Source organism: Centrocercus urophasianus, unplaced genomic scaffold (genome assembly GCF_019232065.1).
Source record: "Centrocercus urophasianus isolate 14NV4802_14NV808 unplaced genomic scaffold, USGS_Curo_1.0 seq_13, whole genome shotgun sequence".
NCBI lineage: Eukaryota > Metazoa > Chordata > Aves > Galliformes > Phasianidae > Centrocercus > Centrocercus urophasianus.
In genome coordinates this window covers 31,564,236-31,580,237 of record NW_024884475.1, presented here as the reverse complement: position 1 = coordinate 31,580,237, position 16,002 = coordinate 31,564,236, and the positions used below count along the sequence as shown (strand labels likewise).

The following is a 16,002-nucleotide window of genomic DNA, read 5'->3' as shown; positions in this document are numbered from 1 at the left end:
TCCCCCTAACCACTCTGAATTGCTATATGGTGGGATTGGATATGCAAAGTGGTAGAAAGGGTCTTGTTACACTTTGAATTGAAAATTGACTCCTACCCTATAGTCCCACTGTCTTACAGCCATTTTCCACCAAGGCTCAGTGGGGGGCTCCTTTCGGGAAAAGATGGGAATGGTATGCGTGTTCCTGCTTAGCACCCAGAGTACCTGCTTTCCAGATGCATGCCTCTTAAACACTGTGTTTTTTTTGTTTGGTTTTTTTTTTGTTTGTTTGTTTTTTTTTGGGTTTTTTTTTTTTTTTTTTTTTTTTTTTTACAGGTAGGTCTAGGAAACAGAATAATGACAGGAGGATCATTGTGAGACAATCAATATTCAGAATTGTAGCCAAAATCTGAATTCACCAGAAAACAATAATCTGAAATAGCCACAACCAACTGTCCACAGCCTTGTCTAGAATGGCTTTGAACAAAAAATATAGAGAGCCATGGACAGTCTCCTTACCCCTGTCCAGAATTTGATGTAAACAACATCCATAGAAACTGGGATTGTTAAGAAAGTTTATCCATATATCTGGATAGCAATAAAAAGCGTTTCCTAGGAAACTGTAAAATCCTGTACCAAGCAGTGTACAGCCAAGCCAAGAGGAACATTAGGTTGATTTATATTTTCAAGGTACAACTTTGCATGATTTCTTTTAGATCCTGTGATAATGTACAAGGAGAGCACATGTGAAGGTCAGGGCTGTATATTTTTCTGTTTGTTTGCTTGCTTTCTTCTCTGAAATGTCTCTTATGTAACTCATTGGTCTGGGTTTTCATTCCAAACACTTGCAATAATGGGGCATTACCGCTCCCTGTATTTGTCCTTCCTGTTCACGCCAAGGCTGCATCAGTAATTTCCTTCTGCTGCCAAAGAAACGACGGTTTCGTGTCGTCCCATTTCTTCTAGCACTGCTGCCAGCATGCTCAGGTTGCCATCAGGGAAATTCTGGGCTTCCCAGAGATCCAGAATCACCCCAGTGGGACTTGATTTTGTAGCAAAATAATTTAGGTACCTGCAAAGCCAAAAGGAGATTTGTTTCTTTGAGCTGCATGAGTTGATACCCCTTTAGACCATCCCCATCACCAGTCAGGGTGTTCATCTACTTTGTGATTACTCTGAGCAGTCTGAAGGTACACCTTCTGTCACTCATCTCAGCAAGGTTTTCATGAAGCCCCTTTGCACCTACCTCCAAGGAGGCTTTGCATTCCCAACACGTCTGTTACCCTTCTCACCTGTCCAGTTTCAGCTTGTGGGCCAACATCCTCCAGTCATGGCCCCGGGTCTGGGGTGCATCCAGGCTGCTGCAGAGTTTCTGCCTTATTGGGAGTGGGATGCTGAAAGCATTGGGCCCAACTATTGTTGTGATGCTGCCTGCTGAGTCCATGATGGGATAATCAGCGCCAGTGGGTTCCTGATGTTGAAAGGAAGGCAAAAGACAAAATACAGTGGTTTTGTTGCTGAATGCATAAGCGATCACAGAAGTGTATCCTCTAAGAGTCAGTGTTTTTACTTGCATGCATTAGAAGAGCAGACGCACTCTGTCAATCAAGCATTTATGTTAGCTGGAAAAGAGCCAGCTCTAGATAGACATCAGACTTTTGGTTGTCTTATTTTGGAGGATGAAGATTACTATGGTCAGACTGCATTGTGCACAGCTTAATTAATCATTCTCTTTAAATAAATATCAAGCACTTTGTCACATTTCAGAGCAAATTACTACTGCCAGGGCAGTACTGAGCTCTCCTAGCTTGGGTGAAATAATAATCTCTCAAAGGTCAATGAGAGCTGGTTAATTATTTGGGGCAGAAGCCCAGAAAAAAGCAGGAGTGATTTGCTCTCATTCCACATCTCCTGTTTGAATTTTCAATTGCTCTCATTTGCAGTGCGACCAGCCTGAGGTGATGCTGACAGAAGTGAGGAGAACAACTTTGTTCCTGCCTCTACTGGAGGGAAGCAAAATATTCATCCTTAAATGTCAATTTATTTGCTTCTCCTTGAGCTGTCCAGTTGTTTCATGTCAAACTGACTGCTGAGAAAGCCTCATAAAACCATCTTAAAAATCAGGCAATGTCCTGCATTGCAAACTGGTTGCGCCAAGCCCACTGCTCTAGGCCACAAGCTGTTGTCTTTGTCCTCCTTCTCATCCAGCAGTACGGGCTGCAGAAGGACTTATATGCTACTGCTGCCACATCCAGACTCACTGCTGCTTAAGGATCCAGCACTTTATTCCAGCCCTTAGCATCCCAAACTCTTTTGGCCTTCATTTGGGTTGGGCACGTCACTCAGTGTCAACAACAAGGAGCAATTTTGCAATGGGCAGCCTTGATAACTGAAGTATTATTCACTCCTTCTATTCATCCCTGATGGATGGGATCACAGCACAAGACATGAATATGATTCCGTTCCCCCTGAATCTATTACCAGGCCCTATTACACAAAAGCAGCTGAAGATGATTATAGTCTGTATTTGCATTTCATTAAAGTTACTCTCAGTTCTTTCTCTTCTCTGTTAGGTTAAATTAGAGATTACCTCAATGTAGCACTTATTACAGTAATTGTTTATGATACTTGTTTCACCATCTGTCTTTAATGCTGTATAGTCCCCAGCTGAAAATGGAGCTAATAACCAAGCAAATGTCATGGGTAATGATGCACATCATCATGGCTCTACAGTACCAACAACTTTTATCTATAACCTCCCAGCCTTTCCCCAAACCAGCAGCCACTGATGTCTGGGTGACACAGAACTGTGCAGTAAAAAAATGCCTCCTTTGCTGCCTCACCTGGCAACTCCAAAGAGATTTGGAGATGAAACTGAAAGTAGATTAGGAGAATAAATAACAAATAAATGCAATAAAAGATGAGAATGTGTTTGAGGTTTGCTGTGGGAGGTGGATTAATTTCCTAAATGCATTTTGTCCAGTAGGTCTTTGTAAAGAGAAAGGAGCAGCCCTTGAGCAGGGCAACAGCTCATTTACTCTGCTTTTCTGACATATAGAGCTTATAACGCAGTTCTACTCTGTTCCTCTGTGCTGGCCTAGCAGCATCTAAGGGATGACAGTGAATCACAAAATGAAGACAACACCTGAGATCCAGTAGCTACAAAAGCCATCAACACAAACATTGATGTCAACATTGCTTCACACCTGAGTGTGTCACTCACCCTCAGCTAAAATTTTTCAGCTATGGCAAAGATGCCTCAAAATTTATGATCATTTTTCTACTGGAAAATGTCAGTCAGCAAAAGAAAAACTGTCAAAAATAATAACTGCGATTTGCAGCAGTAGCAAAGTCTGGGGGGACAAGACTGTTGCAACTAAACCGTCCTATCCAGGAGCCAGAAACACGTGGTGCTTCATGAGATGTGCTAGGCAATGTTAGGCAAAGAGCTCCTCCATGGAGAAAAATGAATAATCAAACCATTACTGCCCTCCTCCCTCCTTGAAGCAGGGTACTCCATTCCATATGACAGGGTAGAGAGAAAAACTAAGGGAAAATGCAAGAAGAGACATGAAGCAATAACTTAATCTCTCTCTTCCGATGATCTCAACAATCAGGAGGAAAATAAGAAGCACAAAAGAGTCATTGATGGGAAAGGCTATAACTCCTCAGTCCTCCCATGTTCCCATACCAATGCCTCTTACCTCTGATACTGAGCAGTTGAGCTGGAAGATCTGCCCTTCTCCTTCGACTTGTCGCACACAGAGTTTGCAGACGAGCTCCAGGGTATTGAGGCTGAATCGTTCCAGCGTGAAGGTGCAGTGCAGGTTCCTCTGGCATCCACTCCAGATGTGGTAAAAAGAAATCTCCTGCAGGAGGAAAAAAAAAAAAAAAAAAAATAGAGTATAAATATCAGTTATTTTCCACGGTCTCATTTCAGTTGAGGACTGGCTCAGCATTAACATGGCCCTAGGGAGTAGAACACATTGAGGGACCAGGGCACTGATGTTATACGACTAGAAACTGAGCTCCATGCAACTGCTACAGCAGATAGTCCAGGGAAAAAAAATGTCCATGGTCCTACAGCTTAGCAACTGGTTTTCTTCAAACAGTGTGTCACTGTATTTCTTTAAGCCTCTAGGATCCAATGTTTTGTGATGCTCACCTGGTATTTAGCCAGCAGTTTGCTCTTCCAGAGAGAGTGGGCAATGTCATGAATGGATAAGCGGAGATTGTGGGTACTTCCCTTAAAATGCAAAGTTTTTGGTTCCTCCAACAGCTGTCCATCCATTTGCCGCTCAAGCTGGAGGACCTCCTGCAGTACAGAGAACAGAAGAGGAAAGAGGTCAGGCAGCATCAGGACAGCACCAAGACATCAGCAGTGGTCTGCTGGTTCTTCCAGACTGATTGATTTAGGTGCTGTAACTACTTGTGAAAATGTACACAGGTGCTGCATGAAGTTACATTTCCCTATGAATAGCACTAGTGGATCTACAGATAATCTTCTTGCCCTCATCACACAGTAGAACCCAGAAGGGATACAGACTCTCTGACTCATGTGGGAGATACACCATTCCCTGATTCATCCTAGGAGCAGCAATACTAACTACATGCAACTATACTGAATGCAAAGATGCTACGTACTCTTTGAATACTGAAATATATTCACCCTTTCCACAGCTCAGCAAACTGGACATCTAATGCACCTTTATTACTTTGTATCAGAAAGCTCTTATTTGTGTAGGTACTGCTGGTATGGGACATGCGGATGTGGCAGTCCTGAAACTGACAGCCTCCTGGCAAACTGATCCGTGACAGAGTCGGGTACAGGTGCTTACTGAGACTAACCATTAAGTGGGATGGAATCAAAATGAAACTAAGACGCTATGACTGAGCATTTTGTATATACAAATACCTAGATTCAGGGTTACTGAAATATTGAATGTGTAAATAAAACCTAGTAAATCAAGAGCATGGTCATTTTCCGCAGCTTAAAATAAAGATATGTCTCTAACAAATGAGATCACAGTGGACCACTGATGACAGAGAAACATTCAAATTGTAATTCACATGGAAGAAGTCAGTACAAAGGCTGCATGAGCTTCATCAGAAACAAATACAGCCAAACGCAGTCATATTTAATTACAAGAGCAGGCCAAACAAGCAGTCTCATGTAGCCAAAGCCAATCACATACACAGTGAACACACACCAGGAGCACATGCACATGTGAAATTGGGCTGCTAGCCCAGGCTAACTAAAGGAGTCTCCTATTAGCTAAGGGTTAAACCAGCCACTCTTGATCAAGTTCAGCATCTAGTTAGCACAAACAAAAAGCCCACACTCCCAGTGAGCCCAGCTCCTGAGAGATCCCAAAGCAAAAATGTTTGCTTATCAGCAATTACAGGAAAAGAAAAAGAATCAGGAAACCTCTTAGATTAAGGTTATTCCAATGAGTCAGTTCCAGTGCCCCATAATTACCTCGTCAAGACATCTAAAGAGCAATCGATAGTAATTATCTGATTACTATAGATCTTCATTACATCCAAATTACCACCCTGGAACAACCAGAAGATTGGCAGCACTGTGTGTGCTAATTGCAGGCTCTCGCTCCCCACCTGTGGTCAGTCCAGGGCTGCGATACTTCAGGGGCAAATATGTTAGCACTGCAAATTTGTGTCTGAGGTTGATATCCCATCATTAGCAGCCACCTCTATTCGCTGTAGCTCCACCAAGTGGAGGACACCAAGCAGCCCACAGTTCTCCGATTTGGCTCAGCTAATTAATTCAGGGCCACCACCATCCTTTCCATCACCACTCTTGGCCCTTGTGAGCCAGGACTTGTGCTCTACTCCCTTCCCAAGAGAGGGAACTGCATAGGACATCACTCCATTACAAAGGACATCTACTCTTGGTGTACGGAACCTACTTTGGCAGGGGGGTTGGACTCAATGATCTCTGGAGGTCCCTTCCAACCCCTACAGTTCTGTGATTCTGTGATCAGCAGCACCACCAGCACAGCTACAACCTGTGTTGGAAAACAGCTTCCTCACTAAAGGAGCACAAGCAAGCAAAGGCAAGAAGGCATCCTTGTTAGAGGGATGAATATGCACTAAATAACTGAGAGGAAATGGCATACCTGTTACGGTGGTGATTTTTTTTGTTACTGCATAGCATGAAGCATACTGGAGAAAGCCACCCTGCTACAGCCTGAAATAACTTATTTACCCATGGTGGGCCCAGTGCTCTGCCACCATCACCACAGACAGCTCAGTCACCTCAATTTCAAAGCCATATGTGAATTAAATGGGAATAAAACAGCAGGATTTCTTCACAACAGATTAGCTTGGGCAGCCCTTTCTAATTGCCTCAGAAAGGATGTTAGGGCTCTGGGACATCACAACACTCACTCTTCCACAGAAATAATTTTATGAGCATCCCATCTAGACACCATAGCCTACAACACGGTTCTCCCCATGGCCAGAGCACTGGGGCTGTCTGGCTTTACAGCCCTAATAAACCAAATAAGAAAATGAACTTCATTCCAGCCAAAACCATGACCATGCTCACATTTTTCATTTTGACCTCTCTTTGTTACAACCTTTTCCTTCCCAAAATTGTCTATTTCCAGAAAAAATGTAACTTGTAGCTTCCAAAGAGCTTATGCCCAGCAAATACTTGTGCTAGTCATGCAAACCTCGGCTATCTTTGTCTTGAATAGAGTGTACAGCAGCTTGTGCATAGCCATTCAGTCTTGAGGTTAAAGTGCCAAAAAATAGAAAATTAAAAAGGATTGATATGTACCAGTTGACATTGTTTATCTGACTTCTCTCCGCAACCCTTTCCTCACCAAATTACAAGCTTGCTTTGGAGGGCTACTTGCAGTAGAAAACCCAATAATTGGTCCACTCCTCTCCTTATAAGTTGATCGCAGCTTCTCCCATGAAAGATGGCTTTCAGTTACCCATGCCCTTCCTGATTTCTTCAGCTGTCTCTTTGAATCAGATTAACGTTACCCTGCAATGCCTCCTGCAGTCTATTAGAAATAAGCCAATAGCTCTTGAGTATTACCTAATTTGATTGGCCCAGCTCTGACTCAAATCACTATCTGTCCAAGGCTCTGCCCAGTTACTTATTATTCCCTCAGGCTGGAAGGACTCCTGGAAAATCATATTACACAGCACAGGCACCAAAGAGCAAAGCCATGATGGCTTTCAAAGCATTTCCTCATGATCAGTACAAAAAAAAAATGCTTTCCACTTCCTTGAAAAAAATTTTCTTATTTATAGTGAAAATACTCCTAGCATCCCACTAACAAAGCCCAGGCAGAATCTTGGTAGCTAGCAGTATTTAGGATGTAAAGGGATTGTGCCATTTGCAATGATGGAGATGGGTGAGCTGAAAAGCAAGAGCATCTCCCTGCCAGCCTCTGGGGCGTATGCCCAAACAATTCCCATGCAGTGCTGGTACAGCAAAACCGTGCACAGCATAAGGATGTCTCTGCATAGAGGCAAGATGTGAACTTGTTCTGCTTTAAAAAAGTACTTGGGAAGTCACATCAGCTATGCTTAAAGGAAAAAAAAAAATACCTTTTAATAACCTCCATTCTTACACGTACAGTTGGAGCTACATATTTTATGAGTGAATCTATTATAGATACCATCTGTATAAATACACATTTATAAAGAGGAAAAGGAAGCATGTTTATCTATCTGCTCATCTGTATGTGAAGGGAGTGTGTGTATGTGTGTGTATATGAGAACAACAGAATTATGCAGTGAGGGTAAAGCGTACAGTTGCAGTAAGCAACAGCTTTGGTTTATTTTGGTGCCGAACTCCCAGCACAAAATACTATACACAAAGAGGTGTAATGAAGCAGTATGAAAGCAGGCAGTGATTAACAGTCCAGAAGCTTCTTTTATCATTATCAACTATTTACAAAGAGGCATTTATATGTTTCCCCATCTCTGGGGATTTGGCACTTAGCATTAAAAATACATGAATAACGAATGAAGCCTGGCATACCTTATGGCCCTTTAATAATGCAAAAATCTTAGGATTCAGGATATGATACAGGTAAACAAAGGAAAAAAGGCTGTTGGGTGGAAAACAGTCTGGTACATGTGATCCCTTTACAAAAAACAACTTACAGCGTGGGAAGGTTAAATTGTAAAGCAGCAGTTGCTGTCAAGCTCTCATCAGAAAAATTATCTAGGAAAATAAATACATGTAGCAGAACGTCTGGTCACTGCACTGCTGTCACGAGAGAGAAAAAGCAAGTATGAGAGCAACAACTACCTTCAGGGCATCCTGTGTGTCATCAAGGCAGTAGACGCGGATGCTGTACTCCAGTGAGGAGCAGGACAGTGGTCCAAAGATAGCCAGTTTGAGACGTTTGGCTGCTGCTTTGGTGATGGACTGTCCTACCAAGGCGTACGTGCTGAGGGTCTCTGTCAGGATATGGCAGGCCTCTGGATCCAGCTGAATATAGCATGGAGTGGTGAAGTTTTCCTCCCCAACCACCACTACATCCTAAGGGAGAAAGAGGCCATATTAGATCGCCTGACCTCTCAGAGATGCTGTCCTTTCAGATCTCTCTCAAGTCTCAGTGATGCTCAAAGTCCTTGCTGTCTGCATCTTAATCAGATAAAAAATATGAACAAATATAGCTGCCCTTCACTTCCTAAGCATGAAAATAAGGCCTTATAAAAGCTCAAGGAAAGGAAGTAACCCTTACAATGGCCAAATGCCAGAACTACAAGAAATATCACCTGCTGTTTCATTGGAATAATCCTCTGTGATGAAACTGCAGGGTGAATGAAAAAATACATACAGCCTGAATGCAAACAGCTCAAAATAAAACAATCTGCCTGCTACCTTCTCTACTAAACCCCATGCAGCACCCTGTGCACAACGCAAGGAGCTTCGAGCAGTTTTCAGATAAAGTAGAAAGAAAAGGTCTGCAGTGGATTGTAGCCTTCTCTTATATAGCTTTCGATTTCTGCACCCCATCTGCCTCATCCCCATTGTCTTGAAGTCTGCAGCAGTCTGGGCTTAATAGAAACATGGAATTGAGCTTTGGGCCTATGGCATTCAGGATACATAGAATCACATAGTGACTTGGGTTGGAAAGAATCTTTGTCCTTCAGGAGAGCAGAAGACAAGGTGCTGCAATGCTGATTACAGTGCTGGCACCAGACACAACTGCTCTGTCAAGGGCAGTAAGGACAGAGTAGAAAATGAAGAGATGCCAGTAACCCAAGCACAAATAACATGCATATGGTGCCAACAGCCAGGCCAGTGGGGTGCATATTGGTTGGCGAGACAGGCCGGTGTGCGCTGCGTGAGAGAGAGTCGGTGCCATGGGCAGACAACAAAGCAAGACCTTGCAAAGGCTGTGCTGGACACGGCACTTCTGGCAGCTGCCAGCCTTCAAAAGCCACCCTGTCCTCATAAAACCTGCCAGTAGAATTTGCCTTTGCCAAATTAATTATGAGACCAAACTGGCAGCAGGTACCTAGGGGCAACAAAGTTCTCCAGAAGATGGGCTGGAGAGCTGAATTGAGCCCTGCTGAGATCATCACATCATGCTCCAGTTAGAAAGCAAGGTGCTTATGCTGCCCAGCCCCAGGGCACCCTCCTGGTAGAGGCTCCCATCAAGCCTGCATGGCCAAGGAACCCTCATAGAGGCTCCCTCAGCTAATGGGGTGTGGAGATGTGCTGACTGCATAAGCTGAACGCAAAGCATGCTCCACCAGCATCTTATGAGGTAGAACGAAGAGAAAGACAAGGCCTATCCATTTTAATAAGCTAGATGATGTCTTGATGCTGAAGCGAAGTATTATTTTCAGCACTATTGTCTTGCTCTTGAAGAAAGACATTAAACAAAGAAAATTCAAAGCATTCTGTAAAAAGTATTTTCTATTTCTAGAATTGTCAGAACTGATTTTCTAGTGCTCTTTTCTGTTTTACCTCTTTTTCCCTCCCCATGCTTTCAGCATTATAGTTCGCCATAGCCCAAACCTCGCAGGATTTGGCAGTCCGGGAAGACTATGCTTCATGGCACATTTGCCCCACCATTGCCCCAGGAATGCATTTCTTGGGGCAGCAGGCATCTTGCACAGCAGGCGGAGGCCAGAGGCCTGGAGACTCACCTCCCATGGTCCTTGGGCTGCCTGGTGCTTGAGCTGGATCTGCCAGTCATCCATGTTGGGCTCAGCACAGTGGTGCATGGTCAACACAACGGGTCGCGTCAGCAGCGCTCCTGGTGGGCCACAGCTCACCACTGGTGTCAGCAGCGTCTGGCTGTCTTCTATAGGTGGTCTGTCATGAAATAGGGGGGAAAGGCAAAAAGATATGTTAAGCTAGGTAAAAAGAGCAAAAATCCTGCTCTTACAGTGTGGTTTGTAAATGGCTGTGTGCATGTGTGAGCTATCCCAGCCCAAATGCTGAGGAGTTTAAAGCAGAGGAAGCACGAGTAACTTTAACTACCCTGACATCTGGTGTATGACAAACACAGCTGAATGTGCCTCATCAGCTGCCTTTCTGAGAAATAGAGAGGACAAATTCATGATCCAGAAATCAGCAAGTGAGAGCTAAGAAGTGTTCAGTGAAATCTGCACTTGGGCATAGGATCAGCCCACGGGACCCTGCATCTTCTGCTCTGGCTGACGGTTCAGTTCAAGCACATTTGCAAACACTTCTGTTTACATCACAATTCATTTTAAGGGGATTAGTTGAGACAAGAGTAAGTACTGTTGCAAGTCTGCATCAGCCAAAAGAGTCAAGAAGTAGCTGTGATCTTAGGGAATATTCTCAAGGAGGTCAAATCAGGACAAAAGCTGAACTGAGATTGAATTTATTGCACCTACTCTGACTACTGCAGATACATTCACAGGCATCCTAACTAATCCACAGATACATCCTAATTTTACCCACCTTAAGCCACCTTGAATAATCCATTAATCCTACAGAAAATGAAAGAAACTTTTGAAAAATTCTTTTTTAAAAAGCAACAAAGGACTTTTTGAAGAGTGTCTCTCATCCATACAAATGTTGCGGATTTCATAACAGTTTAGAAAAATGTAAAAAGATGGAAAAAATTGAAATGTACACAAATTAGTAAATCCAGATGATACACATCTGAGGATCCTTAAGGAAATTAACTGATGAGTTTACTAAATGACTTAACAATTAAAAAGCCATGGGCTGGAAACAAACAGCTGTGGTAGTTGTCTTTCAAGAAAACCCAAAATATAACAATCTGTATGGTTATCATGAATTACACTGGTTGTTTTAGCTAACAAGACAAATGATGCATTTAAAGCATCCATTCAGCTCCTGTTGCAGGCTATATTGATCTCTGGATTACAGGCTAAGATCAGAGGTTTTTCTCTTGCAAGGATGGACTGAATAAATCACTGAGCAAAATTTGACTAAAATTTTCAGGTTCAGGTTTTGTTTTTATAAGAAACAATGAGTAGTTTAAAAATAGCTCACAATGGAGTGTATTCATTAATGCCTTAACATATATTTGAGCATTCTTGTGCAGATAAGTCAAGCAGTTTCAAGAAAGTTATTAAAAAATATTAAGTCTTATGGGAAAGTTTTTTGAAAATTACAATATTCATCTGGAAAGCTACAGAAATGACAAGCTATAGACTTAATCATCTGTTTGACCTAACTTCATCTAAAGGAATACTGACCCATGAAGAAGGAAGGAAAATACAAATTATTTTTGATAATTGATATTGATAGTTCTGCAGACTGAATTACAAGCCCAGCAGCCAAAAAGAATATAGGAGAAAATATATCATGACTGATATAAAAAATTCCTGCCGTGTCTTCTAGGTGAAAAATGAGTTAAAATCAATAAGAATCTGAGCATTGATGCAAGCAGCTGAAAAAAAATAAAAAAAGCCAAAAGGTCATTAAAATAATAGTGTGCTGATAAATCACACAGCTGAAAGTTGTCTCGAAGTAAAATTAAGTTTAGTCACTGCTCCATGACAAAATTTTGTTAGCTGTTAAATTTTAGGACTCTGATGGAGAGCATGATTCTGCGCTGCAGCATTTTATATCTGATTAGCACAAGTATAAACGACGGCACAGAAGATGAAGTTAGGAGGCACTGCAGACTGAACAGTTAGTGATGGAGATGGGAAGTGAATACAACCATAGACAGGAAGAGGAAAAGAATAGCAAGGTTTAGTATTTTTCTCCAAGTTGGCATGCTGCTGGTCTCAGTGCCTCCAAAGCCCATCTCATGCAGATGCTGACCCACCTCAGCTCTCCAAAGCCTGAACCAATTTTGAGACTGCAAGTAATCTGAGCCACTTTAAAGCTTTAAGAAGCTGAGATAATAATGAGTTGTGGAGAATCTCTCAAGTGGTGTAAAACGAGGGTAAGTGTCATTTAATAGGTAAAATCCCAGCTCTGCTGAAGTCAGTGCTAAACCTTTCCCTTATTGCTGCAAGGCCAAGATTTCTACTCACAGTGTGGAAGACAATGTAAACAGCAGCACAATCATTAAATTTACAGACAGCAATATGTAAGACAATATTGCGAGACGCGATGGGAGACAGGAAACCATGTAAATGATTGAGGATAAAACTATTGGTGGGAAACAAAATTCATTCAGCAGCTCTCATTTCTGGACTGAAACAAATTCCAAACACTTGTATTTAGTGGTAAGGTAAAACAGTGAAATTGGAAAAGACATTGGGTGAACTTACTGCAACACAGCAGGTGTCACCTTGCAATGTGACATGGTTGCAAAAAGCAAATCTGAATTCTGGGGCAGTAGGGGATGAGGTGTCAAAGCACACAGAGCTGCTATTCCCTTTCCCACACAGCTCTAACATGACTGCAGGCAGCAGGGTGTTCAGGGACTGTGTCAAGAGCTTGGAAATAAACACCTGAAACTTGGAGGAATGAGACCATGCAGCACCACAGAGAGCAGAGTCACCCTGTGGCAACTGAAATGAAGAAAGAAACTCAAATCTCTTGACAGAGCTCTCCTTATTTCTCATTGTTTTTAATTTCCATCTTAAAACAAAAGGATTATGCCTTCCTATCGCTAATGAGGACCAAAACAGATACAGTAGACAAGATATATTATACAGGAGATATTAATCTTTCTGCTTCAAGGCATAAACCCAGCACTAATTGATGGGGTAGTAAACAACAAGTTTCCCTGAAGACAGGTTATTGTGCAGCTATTCATGACAAGTATTTTTCTTCTTTCTCCTGTAGCAGGTGATGCAGCACTATCGAAGTCAGGCCTCGACTGTTGCAACCAAGAACTGTGATTTCTGTTAGAGATCACTGAAGATCTAGCACACACTGACTCAGGGGACAACACAGAGAAAGGGACTTAGCTCCTCCAAAGCAAAAAGACCTATCAGCAGACAGGTTTAGAACTGTATTAAAAAACACAAAACAAAATCATCCAAGTTTACTCACTTTTGACTTTTATCAGTCTTTGGACTAGTTATTAGATAGGATTAGGCTTTCAGCTGTGTCAGAATGACTCCAAACTCACTTCACCGCAGTCAAGGAAGCTGCCTTTACTTTAGAAAGACCTGGTCAAGTGTGGAATTCAACTTCATCTAGCATTACTATTAAAAGACACTAAGAAGGAGAAGTCTTCAGATATTTTTAGACCTCATTCCATATCTTGCACTGCTCATCAAGAACAGTCAACATTTATTTAAAAAGAACAAACTTTTATTCACTACATCCAGTCCTTTCACAATCAAATTTGTGTTCTTAATGAGATTGCTCACTTGAAACCGACTCTCTGTAATGAGGTGGACTGTTTTCATTAAGGTAGCTGTCAGAGAGCAGATGTGAGCACAACCAGAGAAATCCTCACTCGTTAGCGGGCTTCCTGGCACCAAGCATAGATGTTGCAGGCAAGGACCACAACTCTCCAAGAAATAGGAAGCTTACGATAGTGCAGTGAACAGCATGGTTAACTTGCAGCAACAGATGGCAGCCCTTCCACACAGCTTAGCCATAAGTCAGAGGAAAGGCATTTTATTTCTCCTTTCGTTGAAGGGTCTTTATTTTTAACACATGCTCCCTCTTAAGTATCAAATCTAATATTCTCAAATGACCTCCTGGTTTGTCCAAAAGTCTGTCTACAGAAGGAATCACAAATCTGCAGAACCACAGATAGTTGGAAGGGACCTCTGAAGATCATCTAGTCCAATCTCTCTGCTAAAGCAGGTTTCCTACAGTAGGTTGCATAGGAAAGAGTTCATGGGAAATGAGGGGCAGGGGGCATTGAATATTTCCAGAGAAGGAGTCTCCACAACCTCACTGTGTAGTTTTTTTTCCAGTGCTCTGTCACTCTCAAGTAAAAAAGTTCTTACTCATGCTCAGATGGAACTCCCTGTATTCCCAGTTTGTGACCACTACCCCTTCTCTTGTCACTAGCCAACAGCAAAAAGAGTGTGGTCCCATCCACTTGACTCTGGCCCTTCAGATATCTTTTATGTTGATAAGATCTGTTCTCAGTCTCCTCCCAGGAAGGTGATATGAAAAATTTTCTTCCTCTTCCCCTCCGTCTAAAGCTAGGTGAGCTTGAGCTCAGCAGCAGCTCAAATAGGAGCCATACGAGATCAGAACAGTGGCCCATCAAGAGTCAGACACTGGCCAGTGCTAGATGTCTCCATAGGAAACACAGAGTTCCCCTAATTTAGCACAGAGCCATATTTGTTCCATAACCTGAGGCAGTTAAGAAATCCCTGAAGTTTGGAGCTTTGTACTCTTGCTATTCAATCCTTAATTGCGTAATACCTAGGCTTTTCCAGTTACTCAAGGGAACAGCCTCTTGCTGGATAGCAGTCACAGAAGTGTGATTATTTTACAGCTCAAGAAGGGATTCCTTCTTGCAAATCTCAAACTTGGTTCTGCCCCAGGCTAAGGGGGAGACCAACTATTGTTACTAACAGAGATTAGTTCTGATCCTATGAGCTCAAGACAGAAACTTGTCTGATTGGAGTGAAATATTCTCAGCCTTCCTATTTTTTCAGCTTTTTAAAAAAATTATATGTACATACAGAAACACATTCATACATAGATATCCTTTTCCCCATTGTAAGTCACTTCTTAAAGCACATGAACTTCTTCATAAAGCTAACCAAACCTCCTACACCAGCAAAGGGATCAGTGCCTGGTAGCCACCTACAATCCATTGTGCCCCATCTGACAAACAGAATGAGAATTAGTCAAAACAGCCTGCTAGAGTACTGGTTTGAAAACAGAAAAAACCCACTGTGCCATACTCACACTAACACACACTTGAAGAAAACAACTGTCTCAAAGAAGCCTCTATTGCAAGCTATCAGAACCCCAATTACCTGCAGAAGGATGTTTCTAGGCCAAACTGCATGCTCACACTCTTTGATGGATGCTGAAATACTATAATGTGATGGAAAGCACGGCAATAATAGTAGAGTGACAAAAGCCCAGGCTACAGCAAATGAGAACAAGCCCAAATACAGCAGCCAAAAAAGCAAAAACAAAGGAAGAAAAACCACTTACCTTTAGAAAACCTCTGGTAGGCAGGGATCTCCAGGAAGATACCCATACCTCCACTACCAACCTATACATAAAGTCTAGGAAGAGACAAATGCTAGCTCCATCCCTTCTGGTCACTCAGGTGCATTATATGCATTATATGCACCTGAGTTCCCCTGGGTTGGCCCTGCCTTCTCACCAGGTGCTCAATCACTGGTTCAGGCCACGAATTAGCATTTCTGCTATAGATCTAAAATGGAATAAATGCTGTTAAAAAAAGCTTTCCTTACCAACCTGTGAGGCAACATAATGTGTGATGTTACTGGGTTGTGAAATCTCTCAAATTTCTGTACTACAGGTTTCAGAGACTACCTGGAGAAATGGATTAGGAAAACAAAGGAAAAGAAAAGGGGAATTTGCAGGACTGAGGGATAATAGATTTCCTGTTTCAGTTTGACTGTTCAGAAGTTGTCTTGTATTTCTACAAAGAAAGTATG

At 42.3% G+C, this 16,002-nt stretch overlaps 1 protein-coding gene across 1 annotated transcript in view; it reads right to left on the bottom strand.

Annotated features, from left to right (window-relative positions):
- Positions 1-297: 297 nt before the first annotated feature.
- The window catches only part of UNC5C (unc-5 netrin receptor C), a 231,651-nt gene continuing 215,946 nt past the window's right edge, over positions 298-16,002 (bottom strand). Inside the window, exons 12-17 of the mRNA XM_042812571.1 lie at positions 10,132-10,300; positions 8,276-8,509; positions 4,145-4,294; positions 3,684-3,848; positions 1,272-1,450; positions 298-1,051 (exon numbers count right to left, since the gene is read on the bottom strand). Coding sequence (XP_042668505.1) covers positions 886-1,051; positions 1,272-1,450; positions 3,684-3,848; positions 4,145-4,294; positions 8,276-8,509; positions 10,132-10,300 — 1,063 coding nt within the window. The 3' untranslated portion in view covers positions 298-885. The remainder of the gene's footprint in view (positions 1,052-1,271; positions 1,451-3,683; positions 3,849-4,144; positions 4,295-8,275; positions 8,510-10,131; positions 10,301-16,002) is intronic.